The sequence below is a fragment of the Carassius carassius genome, chromosome 25, assembly GCF_963082965.1.
Source record: "Carassius carassius chromosome 25, fCarCar2.1, whole genome shotgun sequence".
NCBI lineage: Eukaryota > Metazoa > Chordata > Actinopteri > Cypriniformes > Cyprinidae > Carassius > Carassius carassius.
The window spans coordinates 17,966,099-17,986,119 of NC_081779.1; the positions used below are offsets into that span (position 1 = coordinate 17,966,099).

Here is a 20,021-nt window from a genome sequence, read left to right on the forward strand (position 1 = left end):
AGGGATTGCAAGTCATCCACACTATCTGTAAGCTAATTTTGATATAAAATTTAAGAAACAGGAAAGCCCTATATAACGTAATATTATTACTGCATATATTAATATGCTTATCCAGTATACTTAGAAACATCTTACTGGTCTACTGCTTAATAGGAATGATCAACGACTTCAGCTCTATTTAACTGCGTTTGTCCCTTCTCTTTCCCCCACAGACAGAGCAATGCTGCTTATCCTTGGAGTCCCGGTTGCAAGGTGTGGGAGAAGTCCAGTCACGTGTTCGAGATGTTTTCTCCCGCCTGGCTGATTTGGACGACGAGTTGGACAGCCTTAGCCCTGTGGGACGAGATACTGACTCCTTGGCCTCACAGGCTGATGCTGTTAGGGGCTTCCTGAGTCGACTCGGTGCCCTCCGTGCCGAGTTAGAGAGTCATGGTGGAGAATGCACAACTATGCTGCGTAGAGAGGGAAGCTCTCCTGATCTTCTGGCCCTCAGGAGAGAGACTGAAGCACTAAGCAGACAGGCAGGCAAGCTGGCAGAGCGGGGCCAGAACCGCCTGGCACTCATAGAAGCCGCAGAAGAGCGAATGAAGGAGTTCTACGCCCGTCTAGCTGACCTACAAGGGTTGCTGGGACGGGCAGAGGATGTGCTGAACACACAGGCCGTCGTGGGGACAGAAGTGGAGGTCATCAAACAGCAGCTTCAGGAATTCAAGGTAGGAAAAGTTTTAGAAATCTGTATATCATCCATCATTTGCAGCATCAGATTGCTTTCTGTGCTAGAGGGGCTTAGAGGGGCTCAGCCCTCCTACCTAAACATGAGCTCATGTGGCAAGGGTGATTTATTTCTTGTTTTTTCTATATTAAACAAGGTCTAGCAAAGCTTATGTTGTGCACCATGTGGTTTACCCAAGTATGACGTGTTCCTGAATGAACCAACCTTCCCTTGAATTCAGGGAACAATGATTTGCAGATGATGCAGGATTATGTTCCAGAACCACTAAAGGATGCTGATCCAGAAACATGTTTTAATTGTGTAAATCACATTAAGCCAGGGCTGTGGGACGTGAGGGGAGGATTTGTGATTTTTGTGATTTTTTTTTTTTTTTTAAGTAACTTTTCATCATTTTTAATACTAATACTAATTTTTAGTATTTTAGTGATTTAATTGGGATTTTAAAAATATATATACTATATAATAATAATACTGAATAAAAAGTATCAAACAAAAGATATATTACTATTTTAATATTTCAGAGTAAAATAATACATAATACATATTTAAAAATAATAATAATAATTAATATTTATGGTCTTAATTTCTTCATTTTCAAATATTAAACCATAAGCAATCCAAACTCACATCACATTGCAGAGATGTTATTTATGTGGAGCAATGTTTGCTGCAAACCCAACAGCTCTGAGACACTGAAAACACCAGATCATGAGCTGCTTGAGCAAATGCACACAGAGGGAACACATTCTAACTGTTCATATACAGTAATTAAATCACTACCTTTGTGATTGGATAATCACAATAAGCCGCAGCATGATTTCAGTTTTGATTTCATTTTGGTCAGTTATACAGCCCTTTAGAGTATGCATGTTTAAAAGATATTATATACATTTTGTATTACTGCAGGATGAAGGTTCTTGCCCTGAATAAATCCTTCTGTACCAACATGTTCTTGCTGTTTTCTTCTCATCATGTTTTCTATGATGGTGGCAAGAGAATGAGGAAAGACATGTCAGCTCTTAACTCTTCAGAGTGGGCAGCTTGAGTTCACCTTTCCTCCCCTGACCGTCTGATGAAATGTCTGTATCTCACTTACTCATGTCTCTTGAGGGTGGCGAAAGAAAGGAGAGTGTGAGAATGAAGAGGTGTAGGTGGACGTGGGAAGGAGTAGAGCTGAGGAAATGACGGATGTTGTGGGCGTCAGAGACCTCCAGGAGCAGGAGAGTGAATCAGTGCTGTACAAAATATGCCTTGCTGAGACTGAATCATTCCTTCCTCCGCCATGTTTGATTGCTCAGCAACAACAGAATGACTAGTTTAAAAGACTTTGAGTGGTATTGAGGTAGTCCAGTGAGCTTTAACTGACATTTAAAGATTTTAAATGGCAATAAACATTTAGGACTTTCAAAGTTCTTGGAATTTGGAAGGGTGAAATTTGTCACTGATTTGTGTTCTTCAGAGATGTTCTAATTTCCTGCGAGGAAATTCATACGAATCATACGAATCATACTATTCATCCGATTGTTTTTTTTTTCATTACACAAAAATATTAAGCAACAATCTAAGCATATTAATGAATATTCAACACTGATAATAATAAGAAATGTTTCTTGAGCAGTGAGTATATGAGAATGATTTCTGAAGGATCATGTGACACTTAAGACTGGAGGAATAATGCTGAAAATTCAGCTTTACCATCACTGGACATACATGCCACTTACATGACATTTTAAAGTATATTTCACAATATTAATGTTTTACATTATTTTGATTTAATAAATTCAGCCTTTTTGAACATTAAAAAAAAATCTTTCTGACCCCAAACCTTTGAACTGTAGTGTAGTGATTGGTGATTGGTCCGTTTTAATCAGCCAAGCAGGCAGAGTTATTGATCAGTGCTCAGATATGAATTATGCATACCCAAATATGTATTATGGGCAGTATATTGGTCTGTCATTGGTTAAATGTTTTGTGAATGAAGTGTCCTTGATTTGTCTTCATGAATTACTTTGTAGAATCTTGGATGACTGAGGAAATTCTTATGTCTTTTCCTCATTTTTTTTTTTTTTCATTTTTGAATATTTCTGCGGTTCTACTCCCTGTCTACCCACTTGTTTGTCTCATACCTTCACTCCGCTCATGTGCATGTCTAATCAGTACAGGGGAGAAGTAGGGTTTAAGTATTAAGTCAAACCAGGACAAAAATATAAGCATATTTAGTACAATATGCTTTAAAAGTCCATTGATGGGATAAACTTTTATAAGATAAGATCCCAGTTTTTTCCAGGTATAGTAGATTTCTATGTCCATTGGGAAATATCACTTTAAAAATAATAATGAGCAGCAGATGCTTAGTTGTGTCTTTATAAATACTTATTCTGACTTTGTGTGACATGCACAGCAATTGGCATTGCAAACAAAGGCAATGGAAAAGGCTTCTTCTTAACATTGTTCTTGTGACCTTGAAGGCCTTGAAACGAAGACAACCACATAATGTCTAACTCATGAAGACAATACAAGATGCAGTATGAGCTATAACACTAAAAGCAAAACAATATAAGTAAATTATTTGTTTAACTTTTTATACAAATAAATATTAGTGTCAGTTAAAAATAATAAAAAAAATAAAAATATATAAATATACATTTTATTTTCATTAAAGAAAAATACTGAGACATTCAGAAAATAATGTACATTTTTCACTTAAATGCTTATGTTAATGTTATACTGCATGAATATCATTTGTAACAGGAAAAAAAAACTATTACATTTGAAAAGTAAATTTTCACAATTGGACTTTTGAACACCACTGAATGTATTTGCATTCTATAGGTTATTTTTAGGAAGCTGTGGAATGGGATCTTATTCATTACAAAGGGGCAGAAGAGAGAAAGACAAATAGAATGCGTTCTGAAAGATATCTTTGGTATTCATCCAAGTTGGCTGCCAGCATTTGTCATTTTTCCATCCTCTCTTCCCCATTTCTCTCCTTTCATCTGCCACTTTGTAATGAAACATTGTAAGCTAAATTTTAGAGCAGCCCATTCGTCTGCCACAAAATAGTCTGCTCTCACTTTCGCCTCGCCCCACGCAAGCCAGACTCCATTTCAAAGACACCAAATCCAAATGATGTCATTGCTCAAAGGGGTGGAGAGGGGAGGGTGATCCTGTGTGTGTATGTCTGAGAGGTTTTTTGTTGTTGTTGTGTAAGCTTCGTCAGGGCTGCTGCGGGGGGCATGGGGTATTAAGAGAAGGTGTCAGATTAGTTAGTATCATTGTTTAGCATCTCAACAATGAGCGTATTGAGATGTCATGGAAAACGGCTGGAGAGAAACACGGAAACTTGTCACACTTGTGACTTCAGTGTGAAATGTCTTGCCGGTGTCGTCTGGTGCTTCCTGTCTGGTGGATATGTTTTCATATTTAGCAGCAGGTTGGCATGAGCTATAGGATGATATGTAGACACAGAAGGTGTGTTTGTATGTTGTGGGAGTGTGCCCGCAGGTCCATGTGTGAGAATGTTTCTAATTCCAGTCCGTGTGGAGCGTCCGGCATCCCAGCTGTCTCCCAACCCTGGACCCTGCGAACACACTCACACACGTTCACATAAGCAGGGTGTGGTTACACCCTCTCCCTTAAATTCCTGTCCTTTATGTAGCCTTGCACGCTCCCATGTTGCCCGGTCCCAGAGCAGCTGAGGCTTGAGCCGGGAGGGCGGGATGAAGTGCTAGACTGGAGTAAAACGAGGGCCCCCTGTCCAACTGGGAATTCCTTAGCAGGGCTGTTGGGATGACAGAATGGTTTCTAAATCACATCAGGTTGTCCATGCTGTCCTCACCCTCACTTATATCTTGATTAATATCATGTCACCCTCACTTATACTTCACTCCCTTTACTCTTTCCATCCCTCCCTCACTTTGTCTATTTTTACTGACCTCTTTTTACGTAGTTTGTGATCACAGCTTTTCCTCCACAATAACAACTGCGCAGACTATTTCGTGACCTGCCCTACCCCCACCCAAACCTTAGGGGTTTCCCTCTAACGTCATTAATCTTGTGGCCTTACAATCACGTGAAGCAGATTAGCACTGATTATTTTTCTGGAAGAATTAATTTATTACCATTGCATGGTGATGCAAAGTTCTTGCAATATTAACATGCACTGTATATTAACATGGTTAATCTCATGAAGAAGAAAAAACTCCAAAATAAAAATGAAATAAAAAAATATATATTAATTTGCATTTCTCATGAATTGAGGAATCAAATTTCCCTTGATCTTTTGACGTGTAAGAGACCATTGTACTATAAAAACATCCTGTAAGTGTGAGAGCTCAAAACTCGTTTCAGGTTTTGTCACATTATGACGTAATAGTGCAACGAAAGCCCACCTCTGCAGAATCAGATCAATGCCTACTTCTACATCATCATGTCGTTGGCCCCGCCCACTGGAGCATTAGTGAGATGAGAAGAAAGGAAAAGCAATACTGGAGCCCTGGCCTAAAAAATAACATCACCTTCTTAATACTAGTAAAGTGTTTATTTATTTTCAACTATGAGGATGTCTAAGAACATTATTTGTTCATTCAGTACATTTCACTGTGAATTCTTTGGTAAGTCAGTCACATTTTCAGTGCAGACTTATAGACAAATAGACTTTTTCTGTACAGTACGGATCCGACCATAGACTGTAAAAAAAGATCCGACAGTAATACCAAAACATGTAAGTGTTCCTTCTAATGCCTAATCTTTGATCAGTGATTTGTCATGTTATCATTCTGTGTTTCAAAATAATTCATAGCTGTTTAAGCTTCTGTAAATCAAGCGAGTGACTAAATAGTCAACTACACATTGTTTCTCTGAGTAACAGGAAAATAATCTGTTATTTAAACTGTGATTAATATAGAAAGCGATCAAAGAACACTCCCTTTATAATTCGTGGAGCTGTCAATCACACAGCGTGAGTTTATTATCAATTACTCAGTCTACACTGCACAATGAATGCATTATTTCCATAATGTTTACACTGTAAATTGTGATAAAAGCATTCGTGAGTCAGCAATCTGTCATCGGCTACAATGAACCGTTCATGCGACTGGAGTAGATCTAAATATAATGCTTAATCATCACTTTTCATGATTAACTTAACAGCTGTAATAGTAAAAACGTATTAAAAGTTTTTGAGACAGCTCCACGTGTAATAGGCTACTTACTTTGTATTTCAGCCAATCCTAGCAGTGGGTGTTTCCTCTGAAGTCTCAGCGCAGACACGCCCCTTCCAACAGAGAGCTCAGATCAGAGGACTAAAATCAGGATAGAAAATGCCCTTTTATTACAGAGTTATGACAATTTTTGATGTAAAAAGTGTAGTAACATTATAAGTGAACCTCAGGGGGAAAAATGCATAATTGCAACAAATCTTACCATGATGTATACTTACACACATTTTGGATATTCTGTCGACCCAGAGATCCTACCGAACTTTGAGTTGGGTCTAGTTAGATAACAGTATTTCAAACTTTGCTACAGTCTGTGATTGTGATGATGATATGTCTTTTGTAGCCTCATACAGCTTTTTAGCTTTTTTTTCCAATTCCGTGACTTCTGATGTCATTGTAGCATTATTCATGTTTCTGCAGAGTTTCTGTGGAACATCTTCAACCTCAGAGTGAATGTACTGTGTTCTGTACATGTTCTGTGAATGTAATGTTTTGGTCAGTCTGCTAGTGATGTCCGATTCGTGAACGAGTCGTTCAATTTAACCCGTTCTTCTTAGTGAACCGGTTGAACCAGTTCACCAAATCTAACTGAATCGTTTGAAACGGTTCACGTCTCCAATAAGCATTAATACACAAATAACTTAAGCTGTTAACTTTTTTAACGTGACTCACACTCCCTCTGAGTCAGAATAAACCAATATCCCGGAGAAATTCATGTACTCAAACAGTACACTGACTGAACTGCTGTGAAGACCGAACTGAAGATGAACACCGAGCCGAGCCAGATGACGAACGAACACGCTCACTGCTGGAGCAGTTCTCGTTCTCGAGTCAAGAACCGGTTGCATCGGTTTTCGGATCACCAGTACACTGAACTGAGAACCGTTTCTGTCGGATGTGTCCGATTTGAGAACTGATGAGCTGATGATACTGCGCATGCTTGTAATTTTTTAAGTATTTTGTTAAACATCGGAAAGTGTTAAAAATAACTATATTTTATTTTGCTTTTTTATTTTTTTATTTTTTTAAGATGAATGTTTAGATTATGTATAGGCCAAATGGGTTTTCAGGGAAGCTGGACAATAATTAAGACTCTAAAGACTCTGTTTAATAGGAATAAGGGATGATTTATGAAACATCTGTACTGTATATAATGATGACACATTCACAAAGTTGAGTTTGAGTTTGTAGTAAACAGAACATGAACACGAGTAGAGCAGCTGATGAAACTGAACTGCAGTGCCGGTTAGAGCGATTCTCGTTCTCGAGTCAAGAACCGGTTGCATCGGTTTTCGGATCATCAGTACACTGAACTGAAAACCGTTTCCTTCAACGTGATTCAACGTAAAGCCGACTGACACAGAGCGCGTCTGAACCGAACTGATTCTTTTGGTGATTGATTCTGAACTGATTCTGTGCTAATGTTCTGAGCGCGGGTAAACCAAGGGCTTGAATGAAGGGCAATCTGGCGAAACGTAAGTTCATTTAATAAAAAATACATCGCAATGGATTATTTATAGTAAGTGGATCATGGTTTCTGCGCTGATGACACCTAATTTATTTACTTTATATCTTCAAGACTTAAATCCTTGTATGCACATTATTGCTGTTACTGTATTTGGGTGTGTTGTTGCAAAACTCAAATGTAAACTTTTCATGATTATGAGGTTTTTAACTGACTAAAGTTATGATTACTGACTTATAAATATATATATATATATATATATATATATTATATATATATATATATATTATATATATATATATATATGTATTATATATTTATATATATATATATTTGATAGACTTAAATCACGTGACGCCATTACGTCATCGCCAATGACGTCATTACGTTGAGCGTAAAAGAACCGCTGAACTGGTTTTTTCAACCGGTTCATTGAATCGAACCGTCCGAAAGAACCAGTTGGCGGAAAAGAATCGAATTTCCCATCACTACAGTCTGCTCATTTTCAGTTAATTAAATTTTTTTGCACTGAAGGTTTGATTAATTTAGGATAACATGGTTATATTAATCTGATGACTTAATTGACCCGGTTCTGTCCATCACACACTAGCATTCGAGTATATGTGCACATGTTTGTGTTATGTCATGCTCTATCTAGCTGTTCAGCTGTTGTGCATTACTGTGACATTCCATAGAAAAGCCCACTTTCCCTTCCAGTTCTTCTCTGTTAGCTCGCCAACAGAAATAAATAGGAACTTAATCTAAATAGGCTGACCTCACTGACATTTGGAAATCATTGCTAAGATAATAATCAGTGAAAACCTACTTTTTCGAACTTGTCCTAGACGGTTTTTCCGATTCACACAAAAATTGAACCAGATCATCTTCAGTCAGTGCTGACCAAAAGTTATGCAACTCAAATTGATTCGTCAAACCGTTTTCGATAAACGCTCAAACAAATTTTACGTAGCGCTTACAAAAACAGTCGTAAGGCTGTATCTCTGCAACGATTTATTGAATTCAGACTAAACTTGGTACATGTCATAACAAGGATGACCTGAGGCTACATGCTGCGTTTCGGCGCAGCACCACCTACTGGTCCAGAGATATGAAAAATTGCTATTTTTGCTTATAACTTCTGTTCAGTTTATCCAAAAATCTTGTTAGATTCAGGGCAACATGCAGAGTCGACTGATATCCAATTGTACCATTTCGGCCATTTTGACTGTCGGCCATTTTGAATTTTGTGCTAAAATGCTGTATTTTAAGAACGCATCAACGGATTGTTACGAAACATGGTATGGGTCATCAGCACAATGTCCTGAAGGAGCGTGAGAAGTTTCGAAACAGCGCCACCTAGTGGTGAATATCTTTATTTAAATGCTTATAACTTTGGGTGTGGTCGACTTATTTTCACAAGACTCATCTAATTAGACTCCTGAAACCTTACCGAGTCCTGCGATACCAAACATGCTAGGTTTCGCCTTACGGTTTGTGTAGCGTTGTGATTTAGCGCTTAAAAACCATTTGGCTATATCTTCGAAACCGCTTGTCTGATCGAGACGAAACCATAGGTCGATAGCTATACACCAATGCCCAAATGCAAAAATATTGATATTAAGGGGTAGTAAAATTCAATCAAAGTCATGTGTCAGTAATTTTTTACGTGTTTTTTTCATATAAATGTCTATAACTCTGAAGTGAATTGAGATATTTTACCAAAATTGACAAACATATGTATGGGCTCACTCTGAGGACACATAAAAAATGGTGGGACTGAGCCTCTTGGTGGTGCTATAAAAGAACAAAACATGAAGTTCCCATTGACTTCAATACAATTTTGTGAAATAAAATGCTATAAAATGCTAAATGCTAAAGTTATAACAAAACTTCCAAAAAGACGAATAACTTTTGAATAAATCTGGTTATTGAAATGCCGCTGGTCTTAATAGATTCCTTGTGTCAAGCTGAGAACATAGATACCAAGTTTTCCTTATTTGGCCGAACTTCCTGTCCGCCATTTTGATTTTCAGTCAAAACCTACTTTTTCGAACTCCTCCTAGACCGTTTGTCCGATTTTTACTAAAATCGAATCATATCATCTTCAGACTGAGCCACCTAAAAGATCTGGATTTCGTGTCGATATACGAAACGTTCTCATTTAGCGCATCAACGAATTTGCTGGAAGGATGCCAACATGCATTTGAGGCTGTATCTCAGCAAAGCTTTGACATTTTTGCACCAAACATTGTTTGTGTCATTGTCACCTCACACTGACCATTCCACACTAATTTGGTAACAGCGCCACCTATTGGTTACACGTGATAAGCCAATAAATCCTATTACTAGTTGTTGTGTTTATTGTTTTCAAGCCATTTTGCCTAAAATAATCTTAAAACGGTTTTAATTACTCATTCCTGCCGTTCGTCTGAAGCTTGCTTCTGTAGTGCTTGGCCCCGTTAGTGCTGTATTTTTATTAAATTTTACGTTTTTTTTTTTTTTTTTAAGAATAACAAATAGTTTTAATAATATAAAAATATTAACAAAATGTGAAACTAAAGGTGATTGTTGTAAATGTGTTCAAAACGTATTTTATTGCTTTAATTTTGTGGCAAGATCAGACTCCCCTCTCTCATTCTTAGGAAAGGTGTTTGTATTTCTGTCTATGCTCCATATGTCTTTGTGTCTGTGGTGGTGAGAGAGAACAATGCACACATTGACTCATTCAGGTAAAGCCTGGTGGTTAATTATAAATCTACTGCTGAGATAAAGAAAGAGAAAATGAGAGACATGCTACCTAGTAACCAGTGTGACAAAGGGAACGAGAGAAGAGGGGGGGTAGGTGAACAACCGAAACAAACAGATGAGGCTTTCAGTACCTTTTACTTTAAGTGCAATCAGGCAGGGAGAGAGAGAAGGAGTGGGCAAGCAACAAAGAAAAAAAAACTACATCAACAGGTGTTCTGCTGAGGCAACCAAAAGTCAATAATGTTCTCGGGCCTCGTGCTTGTTTTGCTGAGTGACTGCCAGTCTTTAAATGGGGGCCGTTTTAGCACAAGACACAAAGCACTATCAGCACTTTACCTATGCCAGTCAGTTCAGTTTCAACAACAGAGTCTCTTTATGGGATTTTGGGTCTCTGAACCCCCCCCTCTTCCTGTCTGAGTCAAGACTGTGACTCTTTAACCAGGCGTGACAAACGGCCAAATGACCAGTTACTGAAAGAATGAGGAAAAGTAGAGTGGGGGATGCACCAGTCAAGCAGCCATGAATTCAGTTGGTATCAGGAAGTGTAATGATAAGATGAGGTTTGGATAAGTTACACATGTGTAATCATTGGTTTGGTTGTGTGTGTGTTTTTTTTTTTTTTTTTTGTACAAATGAATTTGGTATTACTGTTTATCTTCCAGTTGTGTCTGGGATGGACATGTGTCCGGTTTTACATTAGACAAGTAATACAGCTAACTGAAATCTAGTTTGATGTGGGTTGAGGGAGAGTGCATAAGCACCAGCAAAATGGACAACAAACCTCTTTTGTCTCTGCAGGGAGGTTTGTGTTGGAAGCGGCCATGACAGCTGCAACTCAAATGACACAGGGGGACAGAGTTTATAAGAAAGACAAGAGTATTTAGCTTGCTTGACATGCAGGCCACGGGTAGCGTGGTGGTTCAGAAACAGTTAGATCACTGAGGACGAACAAACCCCTCCCCCTTTTTATGCGTGAGTGTGTGCATTTTTCTGTATGCATTTGTGCTTCTTGGACTGAGTGCTTGGAAGAATGGGCAGACAAGAGTTCAGTGTTTATTCACTGCTGGAACAGAGAGATGAAATAGTTCAAAAATTACTGTCATTATTTACTGACCCTTATTGAAATCCCAAACCCATATGACTTACTTTCTGCCACGGAGCACAAAGGAATATTTTCTTTGCAATCACAATGAATGGTTACTGAAGCCTTTAAGCAGGGACTTTTGAGCTATATTCCACATCTTCTGAGGTCATATGATTGCATTGTGTGAGTAAAAAAAAAAAAGTTATATTAGCAAGTTCATGAAAGTTCATAACAGAACTAGAATTGTCTAATGTGTCAGTGAATAATGATTTATATATCAGTTTGTTTGTCATACAAAGCTATGATATAACTTCAGAAGGTTCAAAACATAGCACTTCAGTTGCATTGGCCTTTTTCCTTGGTGTGTTTCCATCCTTTTTTAAATGTAATTGCATGAAAAAGATCCTGGAAAAAACATTCTTCAAAATTACTCCTTTTATGTTTCACTAAATAAAATCATGTGGGTTTGAATGCCAAGAAGAGTGAACTGTGATAGAAGGATAGACAGATTGTGATCTGCAGTAAAACTGAGGTGCTTAGCACAATATGCACATAATAATATTAAAAGCTCACACCTTGTATTCCCGTTTCATGTTGGTCTGGGTTGGTGGACACTTCTAAGTGGAATGTTCATTCATTTCATGCTGCGTTATACTAAAGACCCTCATCGGGTCTTTTGTTTGTCCTCCTGTATTGTTTTGCTGTTACAGAGGGCCCATCTGAAAAAGGGAGGGAGGGGACAGAACAGTCAGAGGGAATGTGTGCAGGGGATTTTTACTTCCACGTATGCCAGTTTATTTGAGGGGGTAAAGAAAGCCAGCCATTATTTTTTTTTAATTCCCTCACACAAGCTCCCTCCTCTTTCAGCATGACCACTTCCACTTTAGTTATCATTTTCACTCTCACTTTTCCTGTCTGTCTGTCTATTGTAATCTTGAGTTTGTGTTTTGCCTCAGGCATGTGCTCTTTTTTTGAGTGTGAGTGTTTATTCCAGATGATTCAGGTTTTTATTACAGCAAAGTGATGAATATTAACAAATACAATATGAAAACGAGCTGTATCAGTCACACAGTTGACTTACTGAAAGCTAACTGTACACATGATTGAAGAAAACTTTTAGTGAACGCTTGTAGCCTCTTCATTACTATTTTTAATTTGCAAAGATGGTTTATATAGTGCTTAGTATGCGATAAGCTGCACACGTTATCCAGTGATTCTGCTGAAACACGTCAGATCCCCGTATTGGTCACTCCCACTAACTCCATGGCCCCTCCTCCCACTCATTTTATCTTGGGCTCACTCCTGTAGCCTTTTCTCGTGTTTTTTTTAGAAGGGGAAACCGGTATGATTGGACCACTTCCTGTGTTTTAATGCTATAGCAGGAAACAGAACAAACAGAGCTGGATTCAAACAAAAACAGAGAGAGAGAAAGGAGGGAGAGGGAGCAAGAGAAAAAAAACAAGGCGAGAGTGTGTGTGAGAGAAAGGGGGAGTGAACGAGGGAGAAAAACTGGGAGATTTTTATAGCAGCTGCAAACCATTTTAGCAGTGTAGTGGCTTTAAAACAGATGCAGAAAAAAGCGTGTACGAGAAAGATATTCTGCACAAGAAGAAATCAGAGAAAAGAAGAGAAAGGAGCTTGCGTGGAGCCGAGCTGAGCCCTTGTGTTTGGAATATGTGTGTCCGGGGATTGTCTGGAAATCACAGTGCCTGAAGTGCAAGGCAGCACTTGGAATGAAGCTCTGTCTGGGTCTCTGCCTTCTGGATACTGTCCCCTGACTCTCCACTCTCTCCCCGGCTGTACCCTCTTCATTGGATCTCCATACCCTCAACCCTCCTGGACACAGAAGCCTTTTGGACCCTTGGATTTTTTTCCAAGCTCTGGATGAAAGTATTGCCCAAAGAAATTTTTCTTTTTTCACGTTTTTGAAGAACATCTTTTTTACTTTAAATATGCAATGAACAAGTCACAAAGAGTGTTGGATTTTATTGATTTCAATCCCTTGTGCACCGTTTGCTGAAGAGGACTAGATAATAGAGGAGGATGAGGTGTTTCAGACACAGATGGCTTCTCTTCTTGACATGCTCTATTAATGCTTCATTATAGGATTAAAAAGAAAATTTATAAAGAATACATGGCTGGAGCACTGGTAGGATTGTCAGAAACGTGAGTTCCTTACGGTTTTTATGAGTGTTTCTTTAAAATATATTTAGTGTTATCAAGTAAATTTTGGGTTTTTTTTTTTTTTGTTTTTTTTTTAAAGATGCCTTGTTTTTGGAAATACTTCCAAGGATTTATCACTATTACATTAGATACTTAGAAGAAAAAGGGAGATGAGAGACAAAATCTCCTGACTGGCACTTTTTTGTTTTTCTTTGCTGAACTAAATTTTGTGTAGTGTGGACTTCTCACCTTAAAAGGAGCCACATACAGCTTTGGCTGCTGCTCTTGAAGATGGTGAAAGTAGCTGAAGCCCCGCTTTGAGTTTTTTCTGTTGATGCAGCAGGAAGGAGAGTCAAGAGGAAGCAGCACTAAGGAAGGAAAGGATTTTGGATTTTGCTCTTGTTTTGAGAATTTAGAACTCATAAAGGAAACAAAGGAATATTGTCCATAAGGGATGTTATTATCCTGTTATGGATTTTGCACATCTGACTCCGACACTTACCAGCCCTTTTGTATTTTTTTATTAATATTTAATATGTTACTTCAAAGGTTTATCTGTGCAAAAGAGACATTTCTAATGCATATCAGCACTGCACATGCAGATGACGACATGTAATTGAGGGCTCGTACCTTTACTTACTTGGATATTTATGTTGGATGTTAAACATCATAACACATTGTATACTGAGAATTCAGTGCATGACCATGTATGTCTTTATTACAGGACTCATGGGTGAATTATCGAAGTAGTTCAGAACCTCACTATTACTCACAGCAGGCTTTGTTGTGGAATAGTAACCATCCCATCTCAGCTCCTCGAGGGCGCTGTGGTTTGGGATGGGAAAACCTTTGAGCCGCCCGGACTGCTTGCGGCAGAACCCCAGGTGTCTTGGGAAGGGTGATGAGGAGGAGGCATACATTGAGGACTGCTATGTACCCCAGCGCTCAATTTATGACACTATGCGCATCAATGAGCAGATTGATCAAGGCTCAAAGCTCAGCCAGCCTTCTCGCAGCACTCTGGGCTCAGGGGGCGGTGAGGGGAGTACACTCTCCAGCAATGGGACATTGGGAGCCGACATAGGTGGAATATTTGTTGCACGGGGAGGGCCCGCAGATGCAGGTCTGAAAAAGCTGGATGAAAGAGTTATTTTTGATGCTCTGAAACTCACCGGTGACCCTCAGATTATGTCACCTGTTGGAGGAGTCGGCTCTGCAGTGGTCATTCCTACATCAAATTCAGCTGCCGTTGGGGCAGCTGTTGTTACCAAAAGGTGGCACCAGGGCGGTGACAAGAAGGACAATCCAAATCGGCGCTCTTGGAAAGCTTTCATGCCCCCTACTTACCCTGAGTTTGCAGAACGTCTAGAGCATTCACCTGGAGAGAGTGGAGAGGAACGTCTGTCTGGGGCTGGAAGCCCAGTCTCTCCTCTCCATCCTGGACCATCTTTACTAGCCTCATCTGTAGCTTCTACATCATCGACACCATTGGCACCACCTTTCTCACCCTCCACTGCCTCATCTGGAGGTCCTCAAACTCCACCTGTCTCCAGCCCTCCGTCTTTCACTCCCACTGTTAGCCCTATTCCTTCCCATCTTCCTCATCCAGTTAAAAAAAAACAGCCCCTCCAACTGCATTCTCACAAACCTGCTACTGCTCTGTCTTCTCCCTCAAAAGAACAACCACCCTCAGAGACTACTACATTTACTCAGTCAGACTCTCCACAACCTCGTCCTAGTATCTCTAAGGCTGAGAGAAAAAGAGGCGAGCAGTGCAAACAGTCTCAAGCCCCAATGTGTGTTAGAAGTGTCTCCGAAGAACCACCACAAAACTGGGATACTACTGCAGCTAAAATCTCTGATAATGAGCATGACTCACCCCTACTGGAACACAACCAAGACACCACTCCGCTGATACCCCCAAAACCAGTATTTTGTCCCCCCACTAAAGCCCGTACCTGGCCCCGTAGTATGAGGGGTAATAAAAGGTCATTGGGGCATGGGAGGGTTCTTTCTATCCTGCCCCCACTGCCCCCTGTACTTGGTGAGGAGAGTGATGAGGAGTCTTTGTACCTGTTGGATCCTCCATCACCTTTCCTGCAAGAAGGAGAAGGACTTACTTATGGGGGTTTGCCCCTGTCTCCCTGTATCAGTCAAGAAGGTGGTGAGGATGGTTTATTGGGCTGGCTTTCACCGACTGGTGGGCTACGAGAGAAGACAGCCTCAGAAATTTGCTTTGAAGAAGATGAACGGAGAATCTTGGAGGAGTTAGAGGAGAATGAGATTGATAGAGAGCAAGAAAAAAAAGAAGAGGAACAGAGAATGGAGATGGAGGAGAGAAACTGGCAAACATTGTTGAAACTGGAGAGCAGTGAAACAAGTTGTATATCTTGGGAGGTAGAACAGGAGGAATCGCAGTTACAGGACTGGGAGACACAACAACTTGCGTCCTCAGGCCACTGGCCCCTTTTGACACCACCTGTAGGATTTGGAAGCTCAGAGGCCCCCAGTGCTTCCCCCTGCCCCAGCTCAGAGGCGGGTTCAGATGAACTCTTTCTTGAGCTGGAAAGACAGTGTTTAGAAGAGGACACAGACAAAACAACTGTTTCTGAGCAGAGGGATCTTTTTCATTGTTCTGAATACTTGGATACCTTTGACAACCTGTTTGTGGTGAAAATGGATCAAGTTGATGCCAAACATGAATGTGACATCAAACAGCTGTATGATGAACACTGTGCTGTGATGTCAGCACATGATGTCACAGATCATGTAGAACACACAGATCCGATTGATCCATGTGTAACACAAATGAATCAAAATTCAACAGAAAGTACACAAAGCTGTTTTTCGGTTGAAGTTTTTGACCAAAGCCCAGACCAGCTGCAAAGTTGTCTTCCCTGTAATAGCGAGAGTAATAATCATGATCATGATGATTATACTTCATACATAGCTGATGCAGATGCTTTTGATTCTGAATCGAGTGGCATCCAAACCTCACACCAAGATGGGACTGTGGCATCCGATGCTATTCAAACTGTGAGCTATGAGCAACCAGAGAGTGATTCAGATTTAGGCAGTGGGGCGTCATCAGGTCACGAACAGCAAGAGGATGGGGAGGTAATGAAACAAGATGAGACAACTGACATTCATATCTCCTTACAGCATGGACTTTTCCCTTTGGAGAATTTTAATACAAATGCTGAATGCAATGTGAATCTTCGCATCTGTACGACAGATTTAGAAGGGGTGGACATCGGGGACAGTATTCACCAGTCCCCAGAGTGCTCTGTCTTGGAAGATGAGACAGAAAGGGAAGTTAGAAGCAGTCACTATGAGACGGTCTCTCATGAGGATGCAGTTTTCTCTGAGCCTGCTCAAGTAACTATGGAAATGACCTTCTACCAAGAGGGAGCTTCTTCAAAATCAGAGAAAAAAGAAGAGATTTCAGTCTCCATGGAAGCATTTGTCCAAGAGGAGATATCATCACATGAGTGGGAAGTAACAGAAGCTGTTCAGGGAACTACAAGTATGCCAAAATCAATTGCTTCATACCCCCAGTTAGAATCTCCTAATATCAGTATTGAATCTGCTCCACCTTCCCCCCTGCCCCTTTCAACCACTAAACACGACTCGAGAACAGCAAGACTTGACAGCAAAGATGCTGATGCTTTTGTTGCAACAGACAGTTTTGTTTATTTAGCTGTGGCTGTACTACCTCAGTATTCTCAGGATTGTCCCTCATCTCCATCAGTGGAATCAGCCCCTCCGAGCCCCCTCCCAAAATGCTGCCCTGAGCCAGAGGAAGGGGCATTTCTCTCCTCCGATAGTTTTGTTTACCTGGCAGCCCCTGAGCGGCTTGTGTCTGATGGAGGCTCTGCTTGTGAAGACTGTCATGATTTGGACTCTGAGTCAGAGGAGACCCGATCTGGTGTTGATTTTGTACTTGGATCAGTGACTGGGGATAGTGAATGGGACTCAGATGGATCAAGCTTAGACCCTGTGCACCAACAGAGAGACCAGTGGGAGCAACTAGAGCCAGGACTTTTACATGGTCTTTTTAATGAGGATAAGAATGAGCCAAGCCCTCAAGAATGTGTGGAATCACATGACAATGACTGTGAGGACACCTTTGAAGCAAGTCCTGTGGAACAAAGCTCACCAGAAAAACATGACCTTGATTTGGACACAAAGGTAAAAAAAAAAATATATATATATATATATATATATATATATATATATTTCAAGTTTATTAAGGTGGTCAGTGCAAAGGTAACTCTGGCCCTTTTGATGCCCCAAAAATACCTAACAACAGTGATTCTTAAACTGTGTTTTGAGGGTTGGTTGACTGTTTAAATATTTACATTTTATTAAAATAAATAAAATAATTGTAAATGACAAAAGCACCAAAATTAAATTAGTCTCTGAATAATCAACTCTTAACTGTGAATTGAGCTGATTGCATCAATATTTAATTGTGATAGTGTTTCTGTCAGTTATTCTTCAGAGTAAAAGGTGATTTAGACAAACCTTCTCACTTCTACCTTCTAGCTCGCTGTTTAAATTTGGTTGGTAATAGTTGGTGATTTCCCCTCAGATTTGAGATGTTAGGTGGTTCACAACTTTTTTTTAAGTGCTCTTCGACCTGAAATATTTTGAGATACAATGATTTAAAATCACCTCACCAACATCCCTGTGAAGTCTACTAATGTTGTCCTTGAGGGTTTTTCCTGAAGATCTTTGTACCTCACAAAGGTTTGTGGTTGTTGTCCACTGTAGTGCTCTGTCAGAGAAATAATGTAGTTTAATGCTGCAGTAAATATTGTCCTAGTTGTATAATAGGGTACAATAGGGCTAAAGGTACATTTTAAGGTAATTATGTTTTCACTACTCCCAGTGTATGATTGCAAAAAAAAATTCTTCTGCATATTCTTCAGTTACTGAAAATCTGTTGATTTTAATTATCTTGAACAAAACTGAAAATCATTTCCAAGGTCTTAATAATCTCAATATAAAAAACATGCTTACTCCAAAGTAGTCAAAGCCTAGTGAATGTTTGTGTGTTTGGTTATAGGCCCACAAATGGGTTTGTGCACACATTTGCATGTGCTTGCTTTGTTGCCTGTTTGAGCACTGCTTTGTTTAAGTGAGCGAACTATGGATGTGTTCGAAAGAGATTCAGGAGTCAAAAAACAGACAGGAATGTTTTTTTGTAAATACATGTTAGATTTCTTGACATTATGTGAGTGTGCGCTTGACATTCTCCCTCAGCTGCCATGACAAGGCCGGGGCCTGCTCTTTTTCACAGTGAGAGTGGCGGGTGGCCGAGAGACTGCCTGTTAGTTCTTAAGCTCACTGGATAGTTACTGCATTACTGTCTCTATCAGTCTGACTGGTCATTCACATCTCATTTGACCATCTGCCTTGGCCAAATCTGCGTTTCTGCATGGTCACTCTCAAAACTCCCTATCCCTTCAGATGTAATCAGATGCAGAAACCCTGCCAGGCTGGATTTGTGTAGAGAGGATTATAGCAACTGAGGGACTGAACAGGATCAGCTAGCAAATGATATTTAAACTTAGTTGGGATAGAAAAAGTAAAATAGGAGAACAAAATTGTGGATTTGAGAGGTGGCTGTCATTCAGTGCCAAACCAACTTAAAATCTCTTCTCACTTCAAATCCCCCCTCCTTTCTTCCCAGCTGCAGTCTGATGGTACTGCAATTAAGATAAGTGAGAAATAAACATCAGCCTCTATGAGAGAAGCCACATTTGCCAGTAACACACAAACACTGTATAAAGTTGTTGGAAAAATAAATAGATGATAAGGACATGTCAGTCCTATCAGTGCAGGGCCAGACTCTCGCTCTCCTAATGCACAAGACCTTGGGAAAGGTCTTTTGTAATCTTTTGAAACAGCTCTCCGTTACGGGCTGTCACAGACTTGCAATGGAGGCTGATTCAGAGGGTAAAGTTAGAAGGTTTTTGCAACAGCCTGATCATGAATGAACAGAGTCTTTATGGCAGAACACCTGGTAGTACTCAAAATAAGAGCTGCATGAGCAATAAGACTAGTCAGAAGAAACGTCTGACGTAACATCTAGAACCCACGCTCAATTTTGAGTATGTCCAGGGTATTATTTTAGAGATGGTCAGGTAAACCGACACACCAACTAATACACCCAGTGGAAAGGAAGAGCTGTCAGAGAGGGAGAGAGCACTGAAGTTATGGCGTATGGCAGGGGTAACCAACCCTGCTCCTGGCGATCGACTCTCCTGCAAAGTTCAGCTCCAATCCTAATCAAACACACTTGAAGCAACTAACTAAGGTCTTCAGGATCACTTGAAAATTAAAGGCAGGTGTGTTTGATTAGGGTTGGAGCTAAACTTTGCAGGACAGTCAATCGCCAGGAGCAGGGTTGGTTACCCCTGGCGTATGGTAACAGTGGGTACATTTGATTGTTTGGATAAAGATGGCAGTGAAAGACAGTGTGCGGGAAACACCTGTGATAAAAGACTGTTACACACAAAAGAGCTTGACAAACCCTGCAACCCTGTCGGCACAACGACAGCCATAACAAAGCATATGCTGTGAACTCATTGACTACATTTT

At 40.0% G+C, this 20,021-nt stretch overlaps 1 protein-coding gene across 18 annotated transcripts in view; it reads left to right on the forward strand.

Moving 5' to 3' along the window:
• macf1a (microtubule actin crosslinking factor 1a) overlaps positions 1-20,021 on the forward strand; it is a 165,749-nt gene that overhangs the window by 115,981 nt on the left and 29,747 nt on the right. For all 18 annotated transcript variants that reach the window (XM_059509717.1, XM_059509726.1, XM_059509724.1 and 15 more), the window contains one exon: positions 213-713. In XM_059509717.1, coding sequence (XP_059365700.1) covers positions 213-713 — 501 coding nt within the window. The remainder of the gene's footprint in view (positions 1-212; positions 714-20,021) is intronic.